This window comes from Neophocaena asiaeorientalis, unplaced genomic scaffold, assembly GCF_003031525.2.
Source record: "Neophocaena asiaeorientalis asiaeorientalis breed wild unplaced genomic scaffold, Neophocaena_asiaeorientalis_V1.1 scaffold110, whole genome shotgun sequence".
NCBI classification, from domain to species: Eukaryota; Metazoa; Chordata; class Mammalia; order Artiodactyla; family Phocoenidae; genus Neophocaena; species Neophocaena asiaeorientalis.
This window is the reverse complement of record NW_020175053.1, coordinates 5,056,135-5,080,481: the sequence shown is the minus strand read 5'-3', so window position 1 is coordinate 5,080,481 and position 24,347 is coordinate 5,056,135. Positions and strand designations below refer to the sequence as shown.

The window sequence follows — 24,347 nt, the reverse complement described above, 5'->3', positions numbered from 1 at the left end:
GCACTTACTATATGCCAGGCATTTTTCTAGGTGCTAGGGATATACCAGTAACAACATACAATTGGTCCCTGTTTTTATGGTTCTTAATTGTAATGGAGAAAAACAGGATATAAACAAGTAAAGTATAAACACATATATCATTTTTTTCTGAGTCATTCCAAGGCTTTTTGCCACTGCATATAGGTCAGAATAAATTGCAGGCACAAATTTATGTCAGCGATAGAATGTGTTCTTCTCTTAAATTAAGAATATAACACCTAAAATATTTTTCTTTCAGATTGTTTGTTGAGAAACATATAGAACTAAGTGGAGCCGTTCAGGAAGTATTAAGAAAAGATCATTCTTAAAAATTATTTTCTTATATATAAATATATCTTAGAAAAGATTCCTTCAGTTAACATTAGTTGAAAAGAAAAGGGATTGTAGACGTGAAGTAAACGGTGGTGGTGATGGAGAGTGAAGTATGTAGGCAAGGAAGATTAAGGAGACCAGGGGCAGGATGATGGAAGAGGAGGACATGAGACAGTGTGTGGAGAGGAAGAGTGAAAGGAGTGTTTGAGAAATGAATGAAGTTACTATGAGAATAGCACATGAGCAGATTCTTCATTTGAGACGAATGTAAAAGTCTCAGCTTACTCATGCCTTCATTTACCTTCTCAGATATTTAGGAAGCATTTAGTGTGCCTTCCTTGTTCTGAGTACTCTATCAGGTGCTTGGAGATGAACTTAACTGGGGTTAAATGAACCCCAGTGAGGTAAATATTATGGACCTGGTGTCTAGGACCATACTAGCCCATACACCTTGGTGTAAAGTAGCAATCTGCTTTCCTTCTTCAGGATACTGTACTTCCATCTGTAAGAGAATCGTAATAAATAAAAATTTGCAATGTCTGTAATGTGGAGGATGTCCTTCTAGAAGGGGTACCCTTACAAATAATCTGAAAATATGAAAGTGGTGGGCCAGCACAGGTTCATGGGAGGCTTGTAGGGCACAGAGAGGCACACTGAACTCAGCCTGGTGGATCCTGGTTCTCTTACACACTCCAGTCCCCCTAATTGTCAGGGAATGCAAATAAAGCAATACCATTTGCCATTCTTTTGAAAGCAAGAATTTACTTTTGAAATTAGAAATTACGGTAAATTTTTTTGCTCAGTAATTGATAGCTGCAGTGTAAATTTACATAGCTCTTACATAAAATAATTTGACAGTATATTAAGAAGTCTAAAACTATTCACTATGTATAATAGCAGAATGCTAGAAATATCCCAGATGTCCATTAATAGGGAAATGGTGAACTAACTGTGGTACAGCCAACTAGTGGCGTACTATATCACTATCAAAAGGGCTGTGGAAAGATCTCCAGGATATATCATTTACATGAGAAAACAAGGTGTAGAAAATCATGTATAGTATGCCAGCATTTATCTAAGAAAATGTATGGATAAGAACATATATATATATATTTTTTTTTTAAAAAGAGGAAAGATAAACCGGAGTAGAAACCAGGACAGGCATTAAAGCTACATATCTATATGTGTACTTGATTCTGTGGATTTGATTTAGAAACCATATAAATATTTTACATAATTATGAAACAAAACTGAATATGGAAATATAATCCCCTCAAATCCAAAGCAAACTGAGCCTAACTGTTACCGCATCAGAAACGTGACCACATAGACAGACCTGGAAAGCAACGATCACATAGTAGCAGTGAGCACAGCTGCCACCAGCTCATGGTCTTCGAATACCATTCCCTACTAAAAGAATTCTAGAATTCCTTAGAGAGATGGCTAATTCCAGATCTGGGAAGGAAATGTGTAAAATAGCCTGGAACATCTTGTCATACCAGAAAGCAAACAGACTATCCAAGATTACTAAGTTAGGTAAAAAGGACTCAGAAGCCAACTCAAGGAGCCTCCCTCATTGGTCAGATGGAAGAATTTGATCATCAATAAGAATAGTAGCTGTGATGGATTAAAGCAGACCAAATATTCTGCATTCTCTGGACACATAAGTAATAATTAATAAAACCCTTTTGGTCACCTTTAGCGGTTGTTCAGCTGTTAACCAAGTTGTTAACCCACTTATTATTTTGACAACTGGTGTATAGACAGAATCCATTCTGCCTTTTCCATAAGGACACCACCTCAGGGCAACCAAAGAGTTTTGGATGAATGTCTCTTTATAAAAGTATTCCAACTAATAAATGAAAGGGAAGTGAAGTGATAGGGATTGCAAAATGGTAATATTCTGATTCTACAAAATAATAGCATTGTGGCATCACAAGAAACCAGCAGACTTTCTGTGCCTCCGATGGAAGTTTACAGCATCACCTGCAAAGTCTTCTTGCCAAATAAACAATCTGATCAAGCCTCTAGATCTAACTAATCTAACTACCAATTTATAGGAAGTTCAGGGGACATAGAAACATTTAAAATAACACCATAGGGATGCAATCAGCAAAATCAGATTGTGGGAAACTATAGCACAAATCACATAATTACTTCAACAAGTAACTTACAAATCAAAAGGAAGGGGAGAGAGGGAAAACATAGATTAAAAGAGACTTAATACATACCCATTGCAGTAGAATGAACCTCGATTAAAAGAAATAAATTATAAAACTGGGTATATATTTGAGATAATCAGGAAAATTTGACCTCTTACTCTCTAGTTGATGATATTAGGAATTATTCATATTTTTAGATATGATAATAGTATTGTGGTTATATTTTTTAAAAAAGAACTCATCATTTTGTGATATATGCTGAAATATTTACATGTGAAATTCAGATATCTGGGATTTGCTGTAAAATAATCCTGGAGGGTGAGGCTTAAGTGGATGAGGATGTAGATGAAACAAGATTAGCCATGAATTGATAATGGGTGATGGGTACACTGTAATTCATTATATTATTCACCTCATTTTTTATATGTTTGAAATTTTTTCACATAGTAATGCTACTATTAGGAATTTTTCAAAGAGGTCAATTTTTTTTTTTGCTTTCTAGTCCCTGTGGACTTTTTAAAAAAATTTATTTATCAAAGAGGGCAATTTTAAAACTTAGATAGAACTGACATATAACATTATATTAGTTTCACTTGTACAATATGTATAATGATTCCCTATTTGTATAAATTGCAAAATGATCAGCACAATAAGGCTAGTTAACATCCATCACCACACATAGCTACGAATTTTTTTTCTTGTGATGAGAACTTTTAAGCTCTACTCTTTGAGCAGCTTTCAAATATATAATACAGTATTGTTAACTATAGTCACCATGCTGTACATTACATCCCTAGGACTTAACTTATTTTATAACTGGAAGTTTGTACCTTTTGACCACCTTCACCATTTCACCCACCCTGTACCCACAAGCCCCAACCACTGGCATCACCAGTCTGTTCTCGGTACAAAGAGATGTTTTTTAATACAAAATGTTACATAGATACACGAAGATGTGTATCACAGCATTATTTATACTGTTCTGAAAGTGGAAATAAATGACTCACAAAGAAATGGTATATCAACTACATGGATTATCATATGGTCTTTAAATTATAATTATGTGGGTTATGAAGCAATATGGGAAATTTTTGTTTTAATAAATGGAAAAAAGACCACAAAATTCTGCGTGTACTGCTATGTGTATAAAGCTGTGTGCTGTGTGCTCAGGAATAAAGATGCAGACCTACTAGAGAATGGACTTGAGGATACGGGGAGGGGGAAGGGTAAGCTGGGACAAAGTGAGAGAGTGGCATGGACATATATACCCTACCAAATGTAAAATAGATAGCTAGTGGGAAGCAGCTGCATAGCACAGGGAGATCAGCTCGGTGCTTTGTGACCACCTAGAGGGGTGGACTGGGGAGGGTGGGAGGGAGGGAGATGCAAGAGGGAAGAGATATGGGGACATATGTATATGTATAACTGATTCACTTTGTTATAAAGCAGAAACTAACACACCATTGTAAAGCAATTATACTCTAATAAAGATGTAAAAAAAAGAAAAGAAATGGTAGGTGTTATGGTTTTCAATAAATCTATAATTTATTAAAAAAAGAGACTGTGCTGATTTATGATTTACCATAAATGGTATTAATGGCATTGTGATTCGGGGGAACCATATGGCTTCAGAAATTCCATTCCTCTTATTGTTTAGCATTTGTATAGTAAATAAAATATTGTAAAATTTTAGTATGGCTATATTAAGTTATTGCCCATGAATAGTTTTATAAGTTATATTTCCAGTGTTAATTCATACTTTCAAAAAAATCTGGCATGTTTCTGTAAATATAAGAATATAGTTTACAAATAATAAGCCCTGCTTATAAAAAGCTAATATGTTTTTGGTTTGCCACATAATGTCAGAATTTACATGCTATTTTGAAAACTCATCAGGAGAGAAATTTAAGAAAAGGATAGTACTGTAGAGTGTGATTAAAAATAGAAAAAAACCCTATATTATTTAATTTTTTTTTAAAGATTTTTTTTTTGATGTGGACCACTTTCTAAAGTCTTTATTGATTCCGTCACAATATTGCTTCTGTTTTACGTTTTTCGGTTTTTTGGCTGCAAGGCATGTGGGATCCTTGGTCCCCGACCAGAGATCGAACCCACACCGCCTGCATTGGAAGGCAAAGTCCCAACCACTGGACCGCCAGGGAAGTCCCTAATTTTATTATACCAAGCTAGATTAGTACAGTGCACAGTTTATCTTCATCTTCAAACTGCACACGTATTACAGACAGCTGAAGTGGAATGAGTCTGTTATTTTCATTTGTGTATAAATTTGGCCTAGGTTTAATGGAGTATATCCAAGGGAAGCCATAATGTTTGTTTGAGCTTGTCTGTTACTGAGTGAAGGTGTGTTAACATAGGTTAGTTGGGTGACCATAGTCCATCAGTCAAATTAGAGTGACTCCAAGGAACAAACTGCAGTTCTCTGTACTTCAAAATGTTTGTTCTTTAAGTTTTGAAATTTGCTGGAAACGTGCTAATTTTCTCACTGGTTTAGGCAAAAATTTAGTAATTTATCCTAACTATATGATGCTGCATTTAATGAAGATGATCTTTGTTATTAATTTCTTATGACAAATGCATGATTATACTCACTAGGCAAAACATTTTAATTATGGTTTAAAATTATATTCTACTTAGATTTTTGCAAATAAAATTCTAAGCTTTGTGAACTGAATATTTTTTAAGACATTTGAATTTTAGCAGTTGAGAATAAATTATGGGGAAATTTGGAGTTTAATATTATCAACAAAAGACTGTGATATAAAACCTAAATATATCAGAAGATATAATTCTGATTATGCCTTTTTCTCTTCTAAGGTGATATTATTTACACACACTGCAGTATGTGTCTCCAGACATAGTGACTTGGATTGCTGAACGCTTCATAATTTAGAGTTTAAACAAAAACTGTATTCTCAATTAATTGTGCCGAAGTTTTAAAAAATACTTTATGGTCTTTTACTGTGTAGTATTTTGACGCTAATTAGGGTAAAAGGCCAATGGATAATAGAGTTTCTGGCATACATCTTTGATTTGATATCAGATAAAGATTTTTTTCCTAGTTGGTACATTGCTTCAAAATACAAATGCTAACTTACTTGACCAAAAATGTTTCCAAATGTTTTGAAAGTATTGTAGGCTGTCTTTTTCTAATCACATCAGTCTAGCCCAGGTTTGCTGATAATTTCAAGTTTTGTTGAAAATATATAACAAGGTCTTACGTGTGTAATGAAGTTTTCAGAAAATTAATTTCGATTCTGGCAATATTATTAATGATTCTATACAGAGAATTCAGATAATGGAGTCTCAGCGGCCATGGCTCACGGGCCTAGCCGCTCCGTGGCATGTGGGATCTTCCCGGACCGGGACACGAAGCCTTGTCCCCTGCATCGGCAGGTGGACTCTCAACAACTGCACCACCAGGGAAGCCCAGATAGACTTTTAATTGATGTTCAGGATTCTAAGAGTCAGGATTGAAACTTTGAGTAGAGAACTGGAAAATATATAGAAAGAACCAAATGGAAATTTGAGAACCAAAAAATGAAGTAACTGAAATAAAAGTTTAGTGGATGAGTTTAATAGACTAGACGGAGCTGAAGAGAGAATGAAGTGGAACGTTGTCAATAGAAAATATTCAGAGTGAAGCACAGACACAAAAAGAATAAAAGCAGTACACATAATTAAAGTCCCAAGGAGAGCCAATGAAGAGAGAGGATGGAAGGCATATTTGAAGACATACTAAGAATTTCCCAAAACAATGCAAAACACTATGCTGCAGATTCTGGAAGCCCCACAAACAAAAAGAGCAAGATAAATTAAATGGAAAACAATCTAGTTTCATACCTAAACTGCTAAAAACCACAAGCAGAGAGTCTAAAATCAAGCCAGAGAAAAAACTGGACTGCACCTGACTTCTCAACAGAAACAATGGAATCTAGAAGACAGACTAGAATGACATTGTCAAAGTTCTAGAATAGAACCTAAAATTCATTACCTAGTGAAGTATCTTTCCAGATTAAAGGTAAAGTAGTTCTTTTCCTGACCAAAAAAGCAGTGGCCTAGAGTAGGAGTTGGGGAGTCATCAGCTTTATAGGTAGCATTTAAAGCAGTTAGAGTAGACAAGATCAGCTAAGGTGAGTAGAGAGAAACCCAAAGATCCAAGATTGAACCCTAAAAACTCCAGCATTTTGGTTTAGCTTAAAATTTATTCATAGAACAGCGAAGGTAGGTTAAGTAAGAAATTATATAGCTTAGTCTTCTCCTTTTAGAAATAAGCTGAAACCCAGCAATGTTAAATAAATTGTCCAAAGTTATATAATGGCATGTTGATAGATATGGGACAGAACCTGTTCCTTCTAATTGTGTCCCTCTGCCCCCAAACTATCCCCTCTTTGGTAACTGTAGAAGATGATTTTGTTGCATGCTTACTGTATACTATGCTCTATGCTTAAGCACTTTAAGAACATTATTTCCTTTAATGGAAGAGTAATATACTCTTCATTCTAGGGTGGAGTGCATAAGGACTTGGGCTTTAGAGTTAGACTGCCTGGGTTCATTTCCAGTTCTGTCTCACTGTGTGGCCTTGGGTAAATTACTTAGCTATTCTAAATCTCTAAATTGGGTTGTTGTAAGGATTAGAGGTGAAGATGCATGTAAACACAAAGAATAAAATAAATATCAACATTGACACTGAAATAACCACTGGGGTTATTTTTCCTCTGAGGGATTATTTCTCCTCTGTCTCAATGGAAGCTTTGTGGAATTTCGTTGTTGTTTTAAAATTTTTTATACATTTAAAAATTGTGGTAAAATACACATAAGATTTACCATTTAAACCATTCAAAGGTGTACGATTTAGTGCCATTAAGTACATTCACAATACTGTCCAGCCATCACCACTGTTTAGTTCTAGAGCTTTTACATTATCCCAGATGGAAACCTCATACCCATCTCTTCCCATCCTTCCTCTTTCAGCCCCTGGCAACCACTAATCAGCTTTCTGTCTCTGTGGATTTATGTATTCTGGGTATTTCATACGAATGGAATCATACAGTATGTGACCTTTTGTGTCTGGCTTCTTAGACTTAGCATAATATTTTTAAGGTTCGTCCATGTTGTAGCATGTGTCAGTACCTTTTTCCTTTCTGTGGCTTAGTAAGATTCCATTTTGTGAGTATACCACATTTTGTTTATCCATTCATCAGTTTAGAACATTGGAATTCTTTCCACCTTTTGGCTGCTATGAATAGTGCTGGTATGAACGTTTGTGTTCCAGTTTTTGTTTGAACACCTACTTTCAATTCTTTTGGGTATATACCTAGGAATGGAATTGCTAGATCACATGGTAATTCTATCTTTAACTTTTGAGGAACCATCAAGCTATTTTCACAGTGGCTTCACCATTTTACATTCCCACCAGCAATACGCAAGGGTTCCAATCTCTCCACATTCTTGCCAACACTTATTTTCCATTTTTTCTTTGTTTTTATAGCCATTCTAATGGATGTGAGTGGTATCTAATTGTGGTTTTGATTTGCATTTTCTAATGACCAGTGATGTTGAGCATCTTTTTATGTGCTTTTTGGCCATTCGTATACCTTCTTTGGAAAAATGTCTAGTCAAGTCAATTTTTAAATTAGATTGTTTATCTTTTGTTGAGTTTGAGTTCTTTATGTATTATGGATACTAGATCCTTATTAGATATATGATTCGCAAATATTTTCTCTGATTCTGTGGATTATCTTTTCACTCTCTTGATAGTGTCCTTTGATGTACAAAAATTTTTAACTTTGATGAAGTCTAATTTATCCATTTATAGGCATACCTCGGAGATATTGCAGGTTTAGTTCCAGACCACTGCAATAAAGCAAATATTGCAATAAAGCGAGTTACATGAATATTTTGGGTCCCCACTGCATATAAAAGTTATCTTTATGCTATACAATAGTCTATTAAGTGTGTAATAACATTATGTCTAAAACAATGTACATACCTTAATTTCAAAATTAAAAAAAAGTTACAGTAGTAATACCAAAAATCACTGATCACAGATCACCATAATGAATGTAATAATAATGAAAAAGTTTGAAATATTGCGAGAATTACCAAAATGTGACATAGAGACAAGAAGTGAACAAATGCTGTTGGAAAAATGGCACTGATATACTTGCCCAATGCAGGGTCGCTACAAACTTTCAATTTGTAAAAAAACACAATATCTGCGATGCACAGTATAGTGCAATAAAACAAGATATGCTATTTCTTGTGCTTTTGGTATCATATCTTAAAAACCAGTACTGAATCCACGACCATGAAGGTTTATGCCTATGGTTTCGTCTAAGAGTTTTATAGTTTTGGTTCTTATATTTAGGTCTCTGATCCTTTTTTTTTTTGGCGATACGCGGGTCTCTCACTGTTGTGGCCTCTCCCGTTGCGGAGCACAGGCTCTGGGCGCGCAGGCTCAGCGGCCATGGCTCACAGGCCCAGACACTCCGCGGCATGTGGGATCTTCCCAGACTGGGGCACGAACCCGTGTCCCCTGCATCGGCAGGCGGACTCTCAGCCACTGCGCCACCAGGGAAGCCCCCTGATCCATTTTGAGTTAATATTTATGTATGGTGTGAGATAGGGGTACCACTACTTCATTTTTTTTTTTTTTTTCCTACATGTGGATATCCAGTTTTCCCAGCATCATTTGTTGAAGAGAATATTCTTTCCCTACTTAATGATCTGGGCGCTTTCGTGAACAATCAATCAATCATAGATATATGGGTTTATTTCTGGACTCAGTTCTATTTCATTGATCTGTATGTTTGTCCTTATGCAAGTACCACTTTGTTTTGATTAGTATAACTTTGAGGTAAGTTTTGAAATTTGGAAGTTTGAGTCTTCTAGCTCTGTTCTTTTCAAGATTGTCTCAGCTATTTGGGGCCCATTGCAATTCTATATGAACTTTAAGATCAGCTTTTCCATTTCTTCAAAAAAGGCCTTTGGGAATTAGTTAGGGATTGCATTCAATCTGTAGATCATTTTGTGTAGTATTACTGTCTTAACAATATTAAGTCTTCCAACCCATGGATACGGGATGTCTTTCCATTTATGTAAGTCTTCTTTAATTTCTTTCAGCAATGCTTTAGAGTTTTTAGTGTGTAAGGCTTGCACCTCCTTGGTTAAATTTATTCCTTAGTATTTTATTTTTTTGCTATTAAAAAAATGGTATTGTTTTCTAATTTCATTTTCTGATTGTTCATTAGTATTGTATAGAAATAGAACTTTTTTGTGTTGATCATGTATCCCACAACTTTGCTAAAATTGCTTCTTAGTTCTAATAGTTTTTGTGGATTTTCTACATATAAGATTATATCATGTGCATTAAAAAATTTTTAGAGTTTTACACCAGTGTTTTCCAAGTTGCAGGGCACAGCCTGTTAGTGGGTTGTGAAATCAATTGAATGTGTAAGTTTTGTTCTGTGAAATTTTTGTGTATAAAACATATACATATGCATGTGTTTGAATCCTTATGTAAAATGTATTTCTATTTATTTATTTATTTAATTTTTGGCTGTGTTGTGTCTTTGTTGCTGCACGCGGGCTTTTTCTAGTTGCGGCGAGCAGGGGCTACTCTTCGTTGCGGTGTGCGGTCTTCTTATTGTGGTGGCTTGTTGTGGAGCACAGGCTCTAGGCGCACGGGCTTCAGTAGTTGTGGCATGCGGGCTTCAGTAGTTGTGGCACACGGGCTCGGTAGTTGTGGCTCATGGGCTCTAGAGTGCAGGCTCAGTTGTGGCTCACGGGCTTAGTTGCTCTGCGGCATGTGGGATCTTTCCAGACGAGCGCTTGAACTCGTGTCCGCTGTATTGGCAGGCGGACTCTCAACCACTGTGCCACAGGGAAGCCCCCTAAAATGTATTTCTTACTGTGAATTACAGTCAAAAATGTTATGCCATATTCAGAACATATAATTGGAATATAAAATTGTGGGATTAGTGAAAGGTGAAAGTCCTAGCAGATGCCTTTCATAACCTTGGAAATGATAATTCTATATGGGAAGCTGTTTTCTGCATACAAAAATAATTGTGCAAAAAATATACTCTCTGTTCACTGGTCACTTTGTGAATAATTAAGCTTGTGAGATTTTTGCTTTTCATGCTCCCAAGGAATCAATTCTTAGCCTGTTTTTGGTACTGTGGAAAAAGTTTCTTACTGAAACTCAAGATATTTTCCTGAGAATGTATTTTATTAAAGATAGTAATCTATTAAATTGCATACAATACTTACTACAAATGACAAAAATAACAGAAAGACACATTGTGAAGGATATTATAAGCTACAAAGATATCTTTTACTCTCCAAAAGATACAAGTTATTGAATATAATAAATGTGTATTTTCAGTAATTATATTAATGTCAAGTTTACTGAATATAGTAAAGAATAAGGGAGAACTTACAACTTTTTAATGCAAATGAAGTACCTTAAAACATAACCGTTGTACACAGATACAAAACTATTATTTTATAGAAAGATAAAGTTATCTTTTTAATAAAATGCACTAGGCTCTTGACAGGATGTCTTTTCCAATCTAATAAGCTGTGTTTGATTTTTCTAAATTGTTGTGCGTGATGTTAAATTGCATCTTTTACCTACAAGTAGTTTTGTGGGGGTTATGGGCTGTGTATTGTAAAGGACATTAGGACTGGTAGTATCACCAGTTGCCCTCTGCCCTCTTTCCTCCACTCCCCATCTACTGACGAGGTATCTTCCCAGTGGTCCCCATGTCTTCCTGACATTCTTTTTACTAAATTATACAACTCAGTGTGTATTAGAATGATCCTGGGCTTCAGAATCAAATAGGACTGTGTCAAATTCTCCTTCTCCCTTATGTTAACTTTATGACTGTGGACAAGTCACGTGACTCCTCTGAAGCCTTAGTTTCTGTTGCTATGTAATGGTGCTAATTCAGGGTTACGTTGAAGAGTAAATGATATTATGCTGTGTATATGACATGTCAAACATGGCATGATAAATAATAAATGGTAGTTATTAAAATACCTGAGTTCTGATCAGTACTCAGTAATTGGTAGTTCCCTTTCTACTCCCAACCAAAACTTTTACACATGCCCTATCGTTTTCAAGTAGAAGCTAACTAATTCTAGTAAGCTCATCTGTGCTGCTGGGTGTTTGTTAGTTACTGGACCACTTTTTCCATATAATTGTGTGGACTTTACTGGTCGTCTTGTGATGCATTAAGCTTTGGGTGATGGGAATTGTGGGATTGCCTTGCTGTCTGATATGAAAATGTGAATATACTGGGTGTGTCTGTTTTTAAGGTACAAAAACCCCACAGATAATAAAAAAAGTACCTGTATTTTCCTCTTCTGTAGTTATGTGCTGCTCATCTCCCAACTGCATCAGAGGCACCAAATCATTATCAGGCAGTGTGTCGTGCACTGTTTGCAGAGACAATGGAGCTGTATACATTTCTGACTAAAATTAAGAGTGCAAAGGAGGTAAGTACTACTGCTTTCCTATTTAATGGCATTGTGAAAGAGAAACCTGAATTTTCAACATTGCCTATCATATTATTTAAAATATTTATTGCCATCCTGATGAGTGCTGAAAATCATTCAGGAAAGAAGCAACTTAGGCAGAATTAAATCTGTTCTTTAAAATGTTACTGTGTGAATCCATTTAATAAAACAAAGATTTTCATAAAGCTTCCTTACAAATGGAAAATGTTACTGAACTGGTTTAGTCAGTTTCCCATGTGACTTGCTTTTCACCCTCTTTCTGCCACTCTTCTTTTGTCCATTGTAAAAAAATGTTAGTGTGTCTTTCAGGAAGGGATAAGGATGCAGAGAGGAAGCTACACATCTGATGATTTAACTTTTATAGTGGATGTGATTAAATATTTAATGCAGGAGATATGAATTAACTTTCAGATAATCCAGAATCTCATTTTAGCTATTTTCTTTATTATCTATCAGTGTCTATGAGTTAAAAATACTATGTGTACCCACCCACAGTGGGCCAGTAGTCACTGCATGAGGCAGGGGCTGGCAGCCAACCAGGCCGGGGTCCAGCCGCACTCACCAGCGCACCCACAGCAGTCAGCCCTGCCGCAACTGAAGGCCCATGCAGCCCACAGAGGGTCACTTCTGTCGCATATAGCCCTGGTGCCCAGAGAGGAGTGTGCTGCTGGGCCCCATAGAATGTCTCCTATAGAAGGCTACTTATCCAAGAATGGGAAACACAGCTGACCTACTTAATATATAAAAATAAACCTTCCAAACTCTGTACTACGGAATAGAAAGAGTACAGAGGCAGGGTGGGGGTAGAGGGAGCTTTCCCTTTTTACTTTATATAACTTGTGTATTTTTCAATTTTTATAAAACTTTGTGTAATAAAAACATTTTAGTTGAAAAAAAATTTCATGTAGAGTCCAAAGAGAATCATTCTAATTTATTTACAAGGTGAATTGCCATATTTCACATCCCACAGACAATTGTGAAGATTCTTGAGATCTTTGTAAAGCACCTGGCACGTAGTAAGAGCTCAGTACATGATCAGTGGTGGGTATCATTTCTTTTGTGACTGAAGTATGGAGTTTATCTGAAACACTAGTTTAAAACCCACGATGACACAGTTTGGGGAGAGACACATATGGGATGTGTAATATAGTACACATATGGGATGTGTACTATATTAAATAAAGTACGACTAATTAGTTCTGGTAATATGTAAGTTTATTCAGATCACCCTTAATAAATCACCTTAAATAAATCCATTTTATATGTATGAATAAGAGCTCCAAGCTTTCCTCTTTAGTTCTAACCAGGATACTGCTTATAGTCTGTCTTTTTTGATAGGCTAATGAAAAGTTATGTCTATTTTTCTAGGAATTTATAGAATTGGACCCAAGAAGAAAGTCTTTAACAGGGTAGAAAGGGTGAACTAATTGTTATTTGAAGAATAATTATAAATACGTCATAAACTAGCTTTTCCTCCTGGACAGAACCAGAGGACAGAGGGTCCAGTTAAAAGCTTCCGAGTAAACATCCAAAAGCACATCCTCAATTAAGGTTTAGTAGAGTAGATTTACTAAAAAGATTACTTTTTTTGGGGTAATTGTCTTCTCTAGCTTGTTGGAATTGAGATTGTCTTCTCCAGAGAGGCTAGTGATATTTTTAGGGCATAAGTAGAGTCCTGTGGGGTTAGAGTGAAGCAAATGAGCTCTTAGAGCCCTTCCAACACAGACAGTCTTAGAAATCATTTCTGAGCTTAAAGAACAGGATTAATAAATTTTCTATTGCAATGAGCTTCAATTTTTTTATTTGTTCTTGATGAAAACTTTGCTTTGCCAGACAAATTCTTAGAAAGGGATTATTTATTTAAATAAGTCTATTTAAAGAAAATGCACACAAATGGAGTAAAAGAACACGAGTGTTTGGAACCATTGGTGGCTTTTGTGATGCCCACAGGGACCAGCCAGGCCCTGGTCAAGGTTGAGGTCGGGGTTTTGGCCGTATCTCACCCTGTCAACTTCTGGCACCACCCCACATCTGGGTCTTCATAGACACGAGTTGTGTCCTGTTTAATCATCTCCTACTCTTGTTCCTTACTTTGCTGATCTCTTCTCAACCTTTTCCATTCTTTTTTTATACAGCAGGTTCTTACTATTCATCAATTTTATACACATCAGTGTATACATGTCAATCCCAATTGCCCAATTAATCACACCACCATCCCCACCGCACCGTGGCTTTCCCCGCTTGGTGTCCATATGTTTGTTCTCTACATCTGTGTCTCAACTCTGCCTGCAAACCAGTTCATCTGTACCATTTTTCTAGGTTCCACATATATGCATTAATATACAATATTTATTTTTCTCTTTCTGACTTACTTCACTCTGTATGACAGTCTCTGGATCCATCCACGTTTCAACAAATGACCCAATTTCATTCCTTTTTATGTCTGACTAATATTCCATTGTATGTATGTGCCACATCTTCTTTATCCATTCGTCTGTCAGTGGGCATTTAGGTTGCTTCCATGAGCTGGCTATTGTAAATAGTGCTGCAATGAACATTGGTGTGCATGTGTCTTTTTGAATTATGGTTTTCTCTGGGTATATGCCCAGTAGTAGTGGGATTGCTGGATCATATGGTAATTCTATTTTTAGTTTTTTAAGGAACCTCCATACTGGTCTCCATAGTGGTTGTATCAATCTACATTCCCACCAGCAGTGCAAGAGGGTTGCCTTTTCTCCACACCCTCTCCAGCATTTGTTGTTTGTAGATTTTCTGATGATGCCCATTCTAACTGGTGTGAGGTGATACCTCATTGTAGTTTTGATTTGCATTTCTCTAATAATTAGTGATGATGAGCAGCTTTTCATGTGCTTCTTGACCATCTGTATGTCTTCTTTGGAGAATGTCTATTTAGGTCTTCTGCCCATTTTCTGATTGGGTTGTTTGTTTCTTTAATATTGAGCTGCATGAGCTGTTTATATGTTTTGGAGATTAATCCTTTGTCTGTTGATTCATTTGCAAATATTTTCTCCCATTCTGAGGGTTATTTTTTCGTCTTATTTATGGTTTCCTTTGCTGTGCAAAAGCATTGAACTTTCATTAGGTACCATTTGTTTATTTTTGTTTTTATTTCCATTACCTTAGGAGGTGGATCAAAAAAAGATCTTGCTGTGATTTATGTCAAAGAGTGTTCTTCCTATGTTTTCCTCTAAGAGTTTTATAGTGTCTGGCCTTACATTTAGGTCTTTAATCCATTTTGAGCTTATTTTTGTGTATGGTATTAGGGAATGTCCTAATTTCATTCTTTTACATGTAGCTGTCCAGTTTTCCCAGCACCACTTATTGAAGAGATTGTCTTTTCTCCATTGTATATCCTTGCCTCCTTTGTCATAGATTACTTGACCATAGGTGCGTGGGTTTATCACTGGGCTTTCTATCTCCTCCCATTGATCTATGTTTCTCGTTTTGTGTCATTACCATATTGTCTTGATTACTGTTGCTTTGTAGTATAGTCCGAAGTCAGGGAGTCTGATTCCTCCAGCTCCATTTTTTCCCCTCAAGACTGCTTTGGCTATTCGGGGTCCTCCATTCTTTTTCTGAGGTCCTGGATCATCTTCACTATCATTATTCTGAATTCTTTTTCTGGAAGGCTGCCTATCTGCACTTCATTTAGTTGTTTTTCTGCGGTTTTATCTTGTTCCTTCATCTGGTACGTAGCCCTCTGCCTTTTCATCTTGTCTATATTTCTGTGAATGTGGTTTTTGTTCCGCAGGCTGCAGGATTGTAGTTCTTCTTGTTTCTGCTGTCTGCCCTCTGGTGGATGAGGCTATCTAAGAGGCTTGTGCAAGTTTCCTGATGGGAGGGACTGGTAGTGGGTAGAGCTGACTGTTGCTCTGGTGGGCAGAGCTCAGTAAAACTTTAATCTGCTTGACTGCTGATGGGTGGGGCTGGATTCCCTCCCTGTTGATTGTTTGGCCTGAGGCACCCAGCACTGGAGCCTTCCTGGGCTCTTTAGTGGGGCTAATGGCAGACTCTGGGAGGGCTCACTCCAAGGAGTACTTCCCAGAACTGCTGCCAGTGTCCTTGTCCCCATGGTGAGCCACAGCCACCCCCTGCCTCTGCAGGAGACCCTCCAACACTAGCAGGTAGGTCCAGTCTCCCTTGGGGTCACTGCTCCTTCCCTTGGGTCCCGATGCACACACTACTTTGTGTGTACCCTCCGAGAGTGGAGGCTCTGTTTCCTCCAGTCATGTCAAAGTCCTGCAGTCAGATCGCACTAGCCTTCAAAGTGTGATTCTTTTGGAATTCCTCCTCCTGTTGCCGGACCCCCAGGTTGGGAAGCCTGACATGGGGCTCAGGATCTTCACGCCAGTGAGTGGAGTTCTGTGGTTTAAGTGTTCTCCAGTCTGTGAGTTACCCACCCAGGAGTTATGGGATTTGATTTTACTGTGATTGCACCCCTCCTACCCTCTCATTGTGGCTTCTCCTTTGTCTTTGGATGTGGGGTATGTTTTTTGGTGAGTTCCAGTGTCTTCCTGTCGATGATTGTCCAGCAGCTAGTTGTGATTCCGGTGTTCTCACAAGGGGGAGTGAGAGCACATCCTTATACTCCGCCATCTTGGTTCAGGGCCTTTTTTTCTTAATATATAATTTATGATTCATTAAAATGAAGCAAAAGCTTTGTTGACATATCTAAGCAGAAACTTGAATCTCCATTCTTCTTTCTGGAAACTCTGCTCCATTTTTAAAAGGACCTTCTCAGTACCCTCAGGCTCTTCTCAGGACTCTTGCTCCCCCAAGAGCAGTGCTTTCTCTTGCCTCCCTCTTGTGGGAGGCTGCTCTGTCCTCCACAGCTTCAGATCTTTGGACTGGGGTCGGTTGGTGATATTCCCTCTCTCTGCTGCTTCTAAACAATGACTCTTCATACTTGTACCAAAACCTCATGCCATCTGCTTCTGTTATTCTTGAACCCATTGTCACTGTCATCTGCCAGCATCTTGACTGATTTGATTGATAAAAGAAACTTTAGCTTTGTCTCCTTGACACCTCCTCTACTTCAGTACTCTGCTTACCTGAACACACCTTTGTCCTCATGATAGCCTGTGATCATTCCATCTTGGAAATCGTGGGCTTTCGTTCCTCACCCCCTGCCCATTGAGCTCTTCCACTCACTGCCACCTGAACGGGTATTGTCCCTTGACCTCCCCTTCCCGCTATTTTCTGACAGTTTATCAGTCCTTCCTGGATTCACTTCTTGTCCTGTGTGGCTTAGATTTAGTCACTTCACCAAGAGTTCAGGCCCACATGTCCAACCTGGGTTATTACAGTAGCCTCCTGCTGGTCTCATCTCTGTAAATTCTCTCTGTCCAGTTCACCTTCCACTTTGTCGGGAATGATTGCTGTAGGTCACAGATCTGACCCGAGGAGTCTGGCTCCAGGCCCAAACCTCCGCGTGTTCTTCCAGGCCTGACCTGAGGCCTGCTTTCCCAGGCAGGCCTCCCGGGGGCGGGCTGCCCTTTCTACACGGGACTTGAGTGCTGTACTCTGGTTTTCTGTAGGGGATGGTGAGCTTGGTGTGTCACGCCCACAGGCCACAGGGGCACACACACCTGCATTCCTCACCCGTCGCCTGCATTCCTCACCCGGCACCTGCACTAGAAGGACCTTGGCTAAGGCCCTTGCCTCCACTCTTTCCCTCCACCAGCCCCGGGTCCACACATGCGGGGCCCTGCTGTCCAGTGCTCTTCCACAGTGAGAAGATCACCCATCTGCACCGCCTGTCACCTGACCTCACCCAGCGCCATTCTGAGGGGAAAATAGAGCAAGGAGAGCAAAACCTCTTTGTTGGCCTCTTGTTTGCGCTGCTGCAGTAAGGGAATAAGGGCGTGGTTGTTATTTTCAGTTTGGCTCCTCCTTCCTGATCACTGGACACCTGGCAGCTTGACAAGGCACTTTGCTTTCTGGTTAACATGGCTCCTCATGGCCTAGAGAGTGAAACCAAACTCCATTGTCTTGCACACGAGGCCTTATGGCATTTCACCTAGTTGTGTTTTTATTCTCCTTTTCAACTCTCCCTTCTTTGCATTTTACACTATCCAGTCAGAATTACTTACAGTTTCTGAATATATCATGCTTGTTGTATGTCTGTGGCCCTAGCACATTTCTGTTCTTTCTGCCTGGCATTCTCTCCCTGCCTTGCCTTCTTGGTGAGCTCCTGTTTACCCACCTAAAGCCTGCTCACGTGGTACCTCCCTCCACCCTTCACTCCCTCTGTCTTATACCCCTCAGTCCTGCACGTCTCATACTCCCCGGGAGTTATTTGCTTGTCTTCGAACTGTTTCTCCACAGCTGGACCAGATAGTGCTTGAGATGAATGACTGTGTTTTGAATCATTTTCCTGTTGGTGACTCTTACTGCAGTGTGTGCATGTAGGAAACACTCTAGAAATGTCTGTTGAACTGAAATGATTTATGCATTCTGTCTGTGTTTTCAGAGCTTCAGAAATGTTCTGGTTGAAAGAAGCCAGTTTTGAAAGCATTTTTGACTATTAGAAACATTTTGACCAAGATATTTCTAGTAAATACAGGAAGTTTTGTGGGCTGTAGATGAGGCCTTTGAGTGCCCTTTCCATTCTTTAAATTTATAAATAAGAACTTACTTAATAGTGAGTCTTGAGAAGGTAAGCTATAAGATATGTGGAAATCCTGGTATGAACATTCTGTACTATTTAATTACAGATTTTATACTACATAAATTGCCTGTCAATACTGAGGTTTTAGGAATAAAGTCTTATAGGGTCCAAATGCATTTCCCTTTCCTCTTCAATGTATGCATTTTTCTTGAAATTAAAGAAAATTTTCATACATATTAGTTCATAAATGTATGTTAGTCACTTTAACCTTTAACCTAGTCTTAAGAGTGCTAAATTCACACTAATAATAAACAACTCTGGGCTAATTTGATTTTTTTTCTGAAGATCTCAAAATACACAATTTTAGAATCAGACGAGGGACTTCCCTGGTGGCACAGTGGATAAGAATCAGCCTGCCAGTGCAGGGGACATGGGTTCAATCCCTGGTCCGGGAAGATCCCACATGCCACGGAGCAACTAAGCCCGTGTGCCACAACTACTGAGCCTGCACTCTAGAGCCCACGAGCCACAGCTACTGAGCCTGCATGCCACAACGACTGAGCCTGCACTCTAGAGCCCGTGTGCTGCAGCTACTGAGCCCACACACCGCGACTACTGAAGCCTGCATGCCTAAAGCCCGTGCTCCACAGGAGAAGCCCGCGCCCCACAATGAAGAGTAGCCCTCACTTGCCACAACTAGAGAAAGCCTGCGCGCAGCAACGAAGACCCAACGCAGCCAATAAATAAATTAATTAAGTTTTTTAAAACCCATGGGATTTCTTTTTAAAAAAAGAATCAGACGATCTTTCTTCTATACCTGTGAGTTACTGTATATCAACTGGAATTTTCAAAGTAATAACGTCTTATTCAACAGGTTGATTGATTATCTGATTATCAGTGATGTTTCAAACAACCATATATCTGTGTGTGTGCGTGTATAAAATTAGGGTAAAATATTAGTATCAAAACATTTGAGCTCAGTTGTTGATAATGTATTGATTTGATAGACCAAAAGTACTTTAATTATATTAAACCTCTTATATGCTCAATTGGCAGTTTATTAAAATATAAAACCCATAACCTATTTCCAAGTGTTATAATTGTTCTATAAAGTGGTCATTACATTTACCAGACCTAGCTACTTTATAAAGCACAAGGCCTTGTAGTCCATCTATTTATTTAGAAAGTAAATTCATTTTCATAATGATCTCTTTTCATGATGTGATGATTTCCTTCTTAAACAATGAATGAGACCCTTTAAGGTGGTTCTCCAAACGATAGAGAAGATTTGAATAGGCTGCTGTTATTGTGTCTCAAAGGCAATTTGATATCCTTGAAAGTGAGTACGTGTTCCCGTGTCTTATAAGCAATTTGATATTCTCGTATGTAAGTGTAGATGGAGGGACTGTCTGAGCCGTCCATTTAGTGCATAGGGTCGCGTGAAAGAAGAGATGGCCCGTGCCCTCGTGCCAGTGAACCCCCCCAGCCCAACTGGACTGGCTAGAGCTGGTGAGCATGTGCAGTGGGGAGGGGAGGATTGAGCTTGGCAATTTCAAGTGTAAATTACTTTGTTGGAAAAAAGGAAATTATATTAATGGCAGTGTGCTTTAATTCATTGCTGTCTAAGTAGTTTTTGATCATCAGTCCCTGGTTTTGTTATTATTACATGAAATTATTTATCAGTTCCTCATACTTTAAGCCCTACAGCCGCAAAGTGGCTGCTGTTGTTTGCATCATTTAGTCTTCATGACCAGTCCTGTGACTCTCACTTTGTAGATTAGTAAACTGAGGCTTAGCTTAGAGGTTCCCATAGAAGGAAGTTCTCAGCACTTCTGATGCCCGTGTTTCCATCCTCATTCCGCTCTCCAGCCTGGCGAAGGTGCTCTCTGCAGTTATTCCTGTTTTCTTGTAAGAACAGTCACCTGCAACAGACTTGTCCATGGCTGACAAGAGTCCCTGGAGGAAAGTGCAGGTGTACGCTTTGATACAGGCTTTTAATCAGGGTTGGGAAGAAGTGGGTGTGAGCCAGAGAGAATAAAATTTGGAGTTGGGGGAGAAGGGGGCTCATGAGGGAACGTGTGCGAGAGCGTGTGTGTGTGTGTGTCTGTCTGTCTGTCTCACACACGCACACAGATGGGAATGGGATGGGAGGAGGGACGTGTCATGTTAGGTTTAGGTATGAAGTACTATGGAAATGGAAATGTCAAAGATTGAGATAAAATTATTTCCAGACTAGAAAGTCAGTTGACTGATTACAGTATGTTCCCAGCCTGCTGTAACATTATTGCCTCCACATTTAGTGTGTAGTGTGCCCTACCCACCTTCTCCAGGAAATCCTTTCACAGTAGAGGTGTAACTCTATTTATCGTTGTAGAAAAAACTTGATGTATCAGGGAAGTACACTGTTTAAAAAGAACCTTTTGAAAAAAAATCTTGTTTTCAAGCAATAACTCATTTTTCATTTTTATTATATTTAAAATATATCAACACCAGTCATTTTTTAAAGCCCCTTTTGTGTTGGTGAATCATATTCTTCCACTCATTAGTCATGCGACTGGCTTAAGTCAAATAGCCTTTGCTAGATTTCTGTTTACTTCACTTTAAAAAGGGAAGTGGGGGCAAAATAGACATGCTCAGATTCCTTCTAGTCATAAAATGCTCTGCAGAAAGTGCAATTCATGTGACTAAATCTTTGTTCTATTCATTCAAGATTTTCCTCATTTTTGTACCAGTCTTGTTTTGTGTAGGCAAAATATATACAGATAAACATTTAAAATGCATTCCCAGTAAAATTTGCTAGGAAGTTAATGTATACTATTTTATATCATATTTTATCCATTTTTTAAATCCGGTTTTATATTATATTTTAAATTCAAGATGGATTTCATGAAAGCAGTTCAGTGTTGTAGATTTTATAGGAAAGCTCAGTGTTGTCAGTATTGAGCTGTAAACTCAGTACTGACATTGCTACTGTACTGATGTCAGTGAGGACTAAAACTTCTGTATTTTATTTATTTTTAAATTTATTTATTTATTTATTTGACTGCACCAAGTCTTAGTTGCAGCATGCAGGATCTTTACTTGCAGCATGTGGGATCTAGTTCCCTGACCAGGGATCAAACCCGGGCCCCCTGCATTGGGAGCACAGAGTCTCAGTCACTGGACCACCAGGGAAGTCCCAAACTTCTGTATTTTAAAATCTAACGGTAAGCAAATTCCTGGAAAGAAGAAATTCCTAATATAATAATATTAGTCATAAGTGAATGAACAGTAAAAATAATTGAACAGGGCTTCCCTGGTGGCACAGTGGTTGAGAGTCTGCCTGCCGATGCAGGGGACACGGGTTCGTGCTCCGGTCCGGGAGGATCCCACATGCCGCGGAGCGGCTGGGCCCGTGAGCCGTGGCCGCTGAGCCTGCGCGTCTGGAGCCTGTGCTCCGCAACGGGAGAGGCCACAACAGTGAGAGGCCCATGTATCACCAAAAAAAAAAAAAAAAATCATAATAATAATAATTGAACATTATGAAACATGTTCATATCATTGCAATAAGAACTCTTAATTAGAAGGCACGTAAAAGGTTTTTAAAGCACGTAATTTTGGTTAGAAGATTATATACTTAAAGTGATGAAAGTTTTCTCTCCCCTTGCAGTTTCTTGTGCCATACATGTAAATAACCCCAGAATGAAGGTAGAATACCCCCAAACATCTTGATCTTTGAGGGATAAGATGTCTAATATCGTTAAGCCATCTTGGATTTCTTCAGAGGCAGGCTATCACAGTGTAGATTGTCATTTCCGATTATCTGATCATAATGATCTTTATCTCTTCTTAAGTGTGAGTGCACCTGTGGTGCTTGATTATTTAGTTGCTTGTTGACATCTTAAACTCCTCTTATAAATGCTATGTTCATTCACCCTCTGAATTATGGTTCTTCATTTGTATCCTTCAGTCCTCAGCTGAAAGGACGTCTGAGGCGTCTCCTAAATGCTCTTATGTAGTGAGCGCACTTGGCCTGTTTCTTTAAAGTCACATTACTCTTGTGTATTTCCTTTCTAGCAGCCATCACAGTCTAGAGTTGTTTTGCTGGTCTCTTTTCCCCCTCATTCATATCTGCCACTAGGATACATTCTCACTGAGGGCAGAGATCTTTTCTGTCCAATTCACTGCTGCAACCGCAGTGTAATAGGGCCTATATAAATCTTGGATCAGCGTTGAATGACTTAGAGAACTGTGGCAGGTGTTGGACATCTGATTTCTGCCACCTCTTTCGAATCGTGGTCCCCTGACACTCCTGACTTGTCTCCAGATGCAGAGCCTCCTTCGCGTTCTTACCTGTGCCTTGCTCGTGCAGTGGTCTGCGTCTCTTGCCTGAGTTGTGGCAGAGCCTCCTAATGGAGGATAGACTGTATCCTCCAGCGTTCCGTCCCCGTGTACAGTCTATCCTCCAGTGTTCCATCTATCCTCCAGCTTTCCGTCCCTGTGTAAAGATGTGTTGACTCCTTGATGCTTGTAGGTGGAAAGTTTAGACCCTTTAGCACAGCATAGGGACCGTTTACAGCCGGGCCCCAATCTGACCTCTCTGGGCTCTTCATTCCCTGTTGCTCACCACGCGTTCACGCTTTGCTACCTTCCTCCAGCCCCTGATTGCCGAGGGCCTCTGCACCTGCTGGAAATGTCCTTCTCCTCTCTTCTCTCACATAGAAAATGCCTACTTAAGACCTAACTCAGATGTCCACTGTTCTGAAATGCTTCTGCTGATCGAAGTTAATTTCTTTATTCTCTGTGTTCATTCATAGAGCACTCTGCTCTGGCTTCTGTCACTCATCACAGTGTATTGGAATTACCATTTACGTTCGTCTCCTCATTAGACTGAACATCTTAGGGACAAGGACCATGTTTATATTCCCAACCTTGTCATAGAATTAGGGACTGAGGACAGCATCTCCTGTCGTCTTTTTAGGTATGTTCCCCTTGCTGCTTCCTCAGCTTAGGACAACACTAGGGCCCTTCATTAATGAGATTTTTTTCAACCTAGTAAATGTCACATTTTGTTCTATAGTTGAATTTTCCTAAGTGTTTAACACATTAACATTCAAGAAGAAATAGAGCAAAATAGAATCAGCCTTAAGTCCTTTATAGTCCATCCCCTTGTATTCGAGCTGCTGTCCAAAGTGGGAACCTGAGGAGTAGGGGGTGAGATGGAGTGCTACTGGATTTTTATAATTTTTTCAAAGATTTCCACTCTAAGGAAATGTATGTGCTTTGGGAAAAAAGATCCAAAGCCCACAGCTGCAGCTCTGGGCTCAAACAATTTATGTCACTTTCACATAAACATTTGTAATCCCTGACTATCTCTTATTCATTGCCTTTGTGAGCACTTTAAACTTCGTGATAGTCCTGATAAGCAGGCAGTACTACTGTTTGTGTCCCGCCTCATTTTATAGAGAGGAAAGCTGAAGCACAGTTTAACAAACTATAATCAATTAGCTGCCCATAGTGATAGAAAGAATTGGGATTAACACTCCTTTCTAAGGATTTAGAAATAGTGACAAACACCAAAAATGGATCTTGCAGTAGGAGATGAGGATGTACAGGAGGATTCCATAAACCTGAGTGTGGGGGTGGGCAGAGACTGGGGGACTTTCGGGGACCTGTGAGAA

At 38.9% G+C, this 24,347-nt stretch overlaps 1 protein-coding gene across 4 annotated transcripts in view; it reads left to right on the top strand.

Annotated features, from left to right (window-relative positions):
- SPIRE1 (spire type actin nucleation factor 1) overlaps positions 1-24,347 on the top strand; it is a 162,741-nt gene that overhangs the window by 82,697 nt on the left and 55,697 nt on the right. For all 4 annotated transcript variants that reach the window (XM_024763920.1, XM_024763919.1, XM_024763923.1 and 1 more), the window contains exon 3: positions 11,910-12,035. In XM_024763920.1, the coding sequence (XP_024619688.1) occupies positions 11,910-12,035 (126 nt within the window). The remainder of the gene's footprint in view (positions 1-11,909; positions 12,036-24,347) is intronic.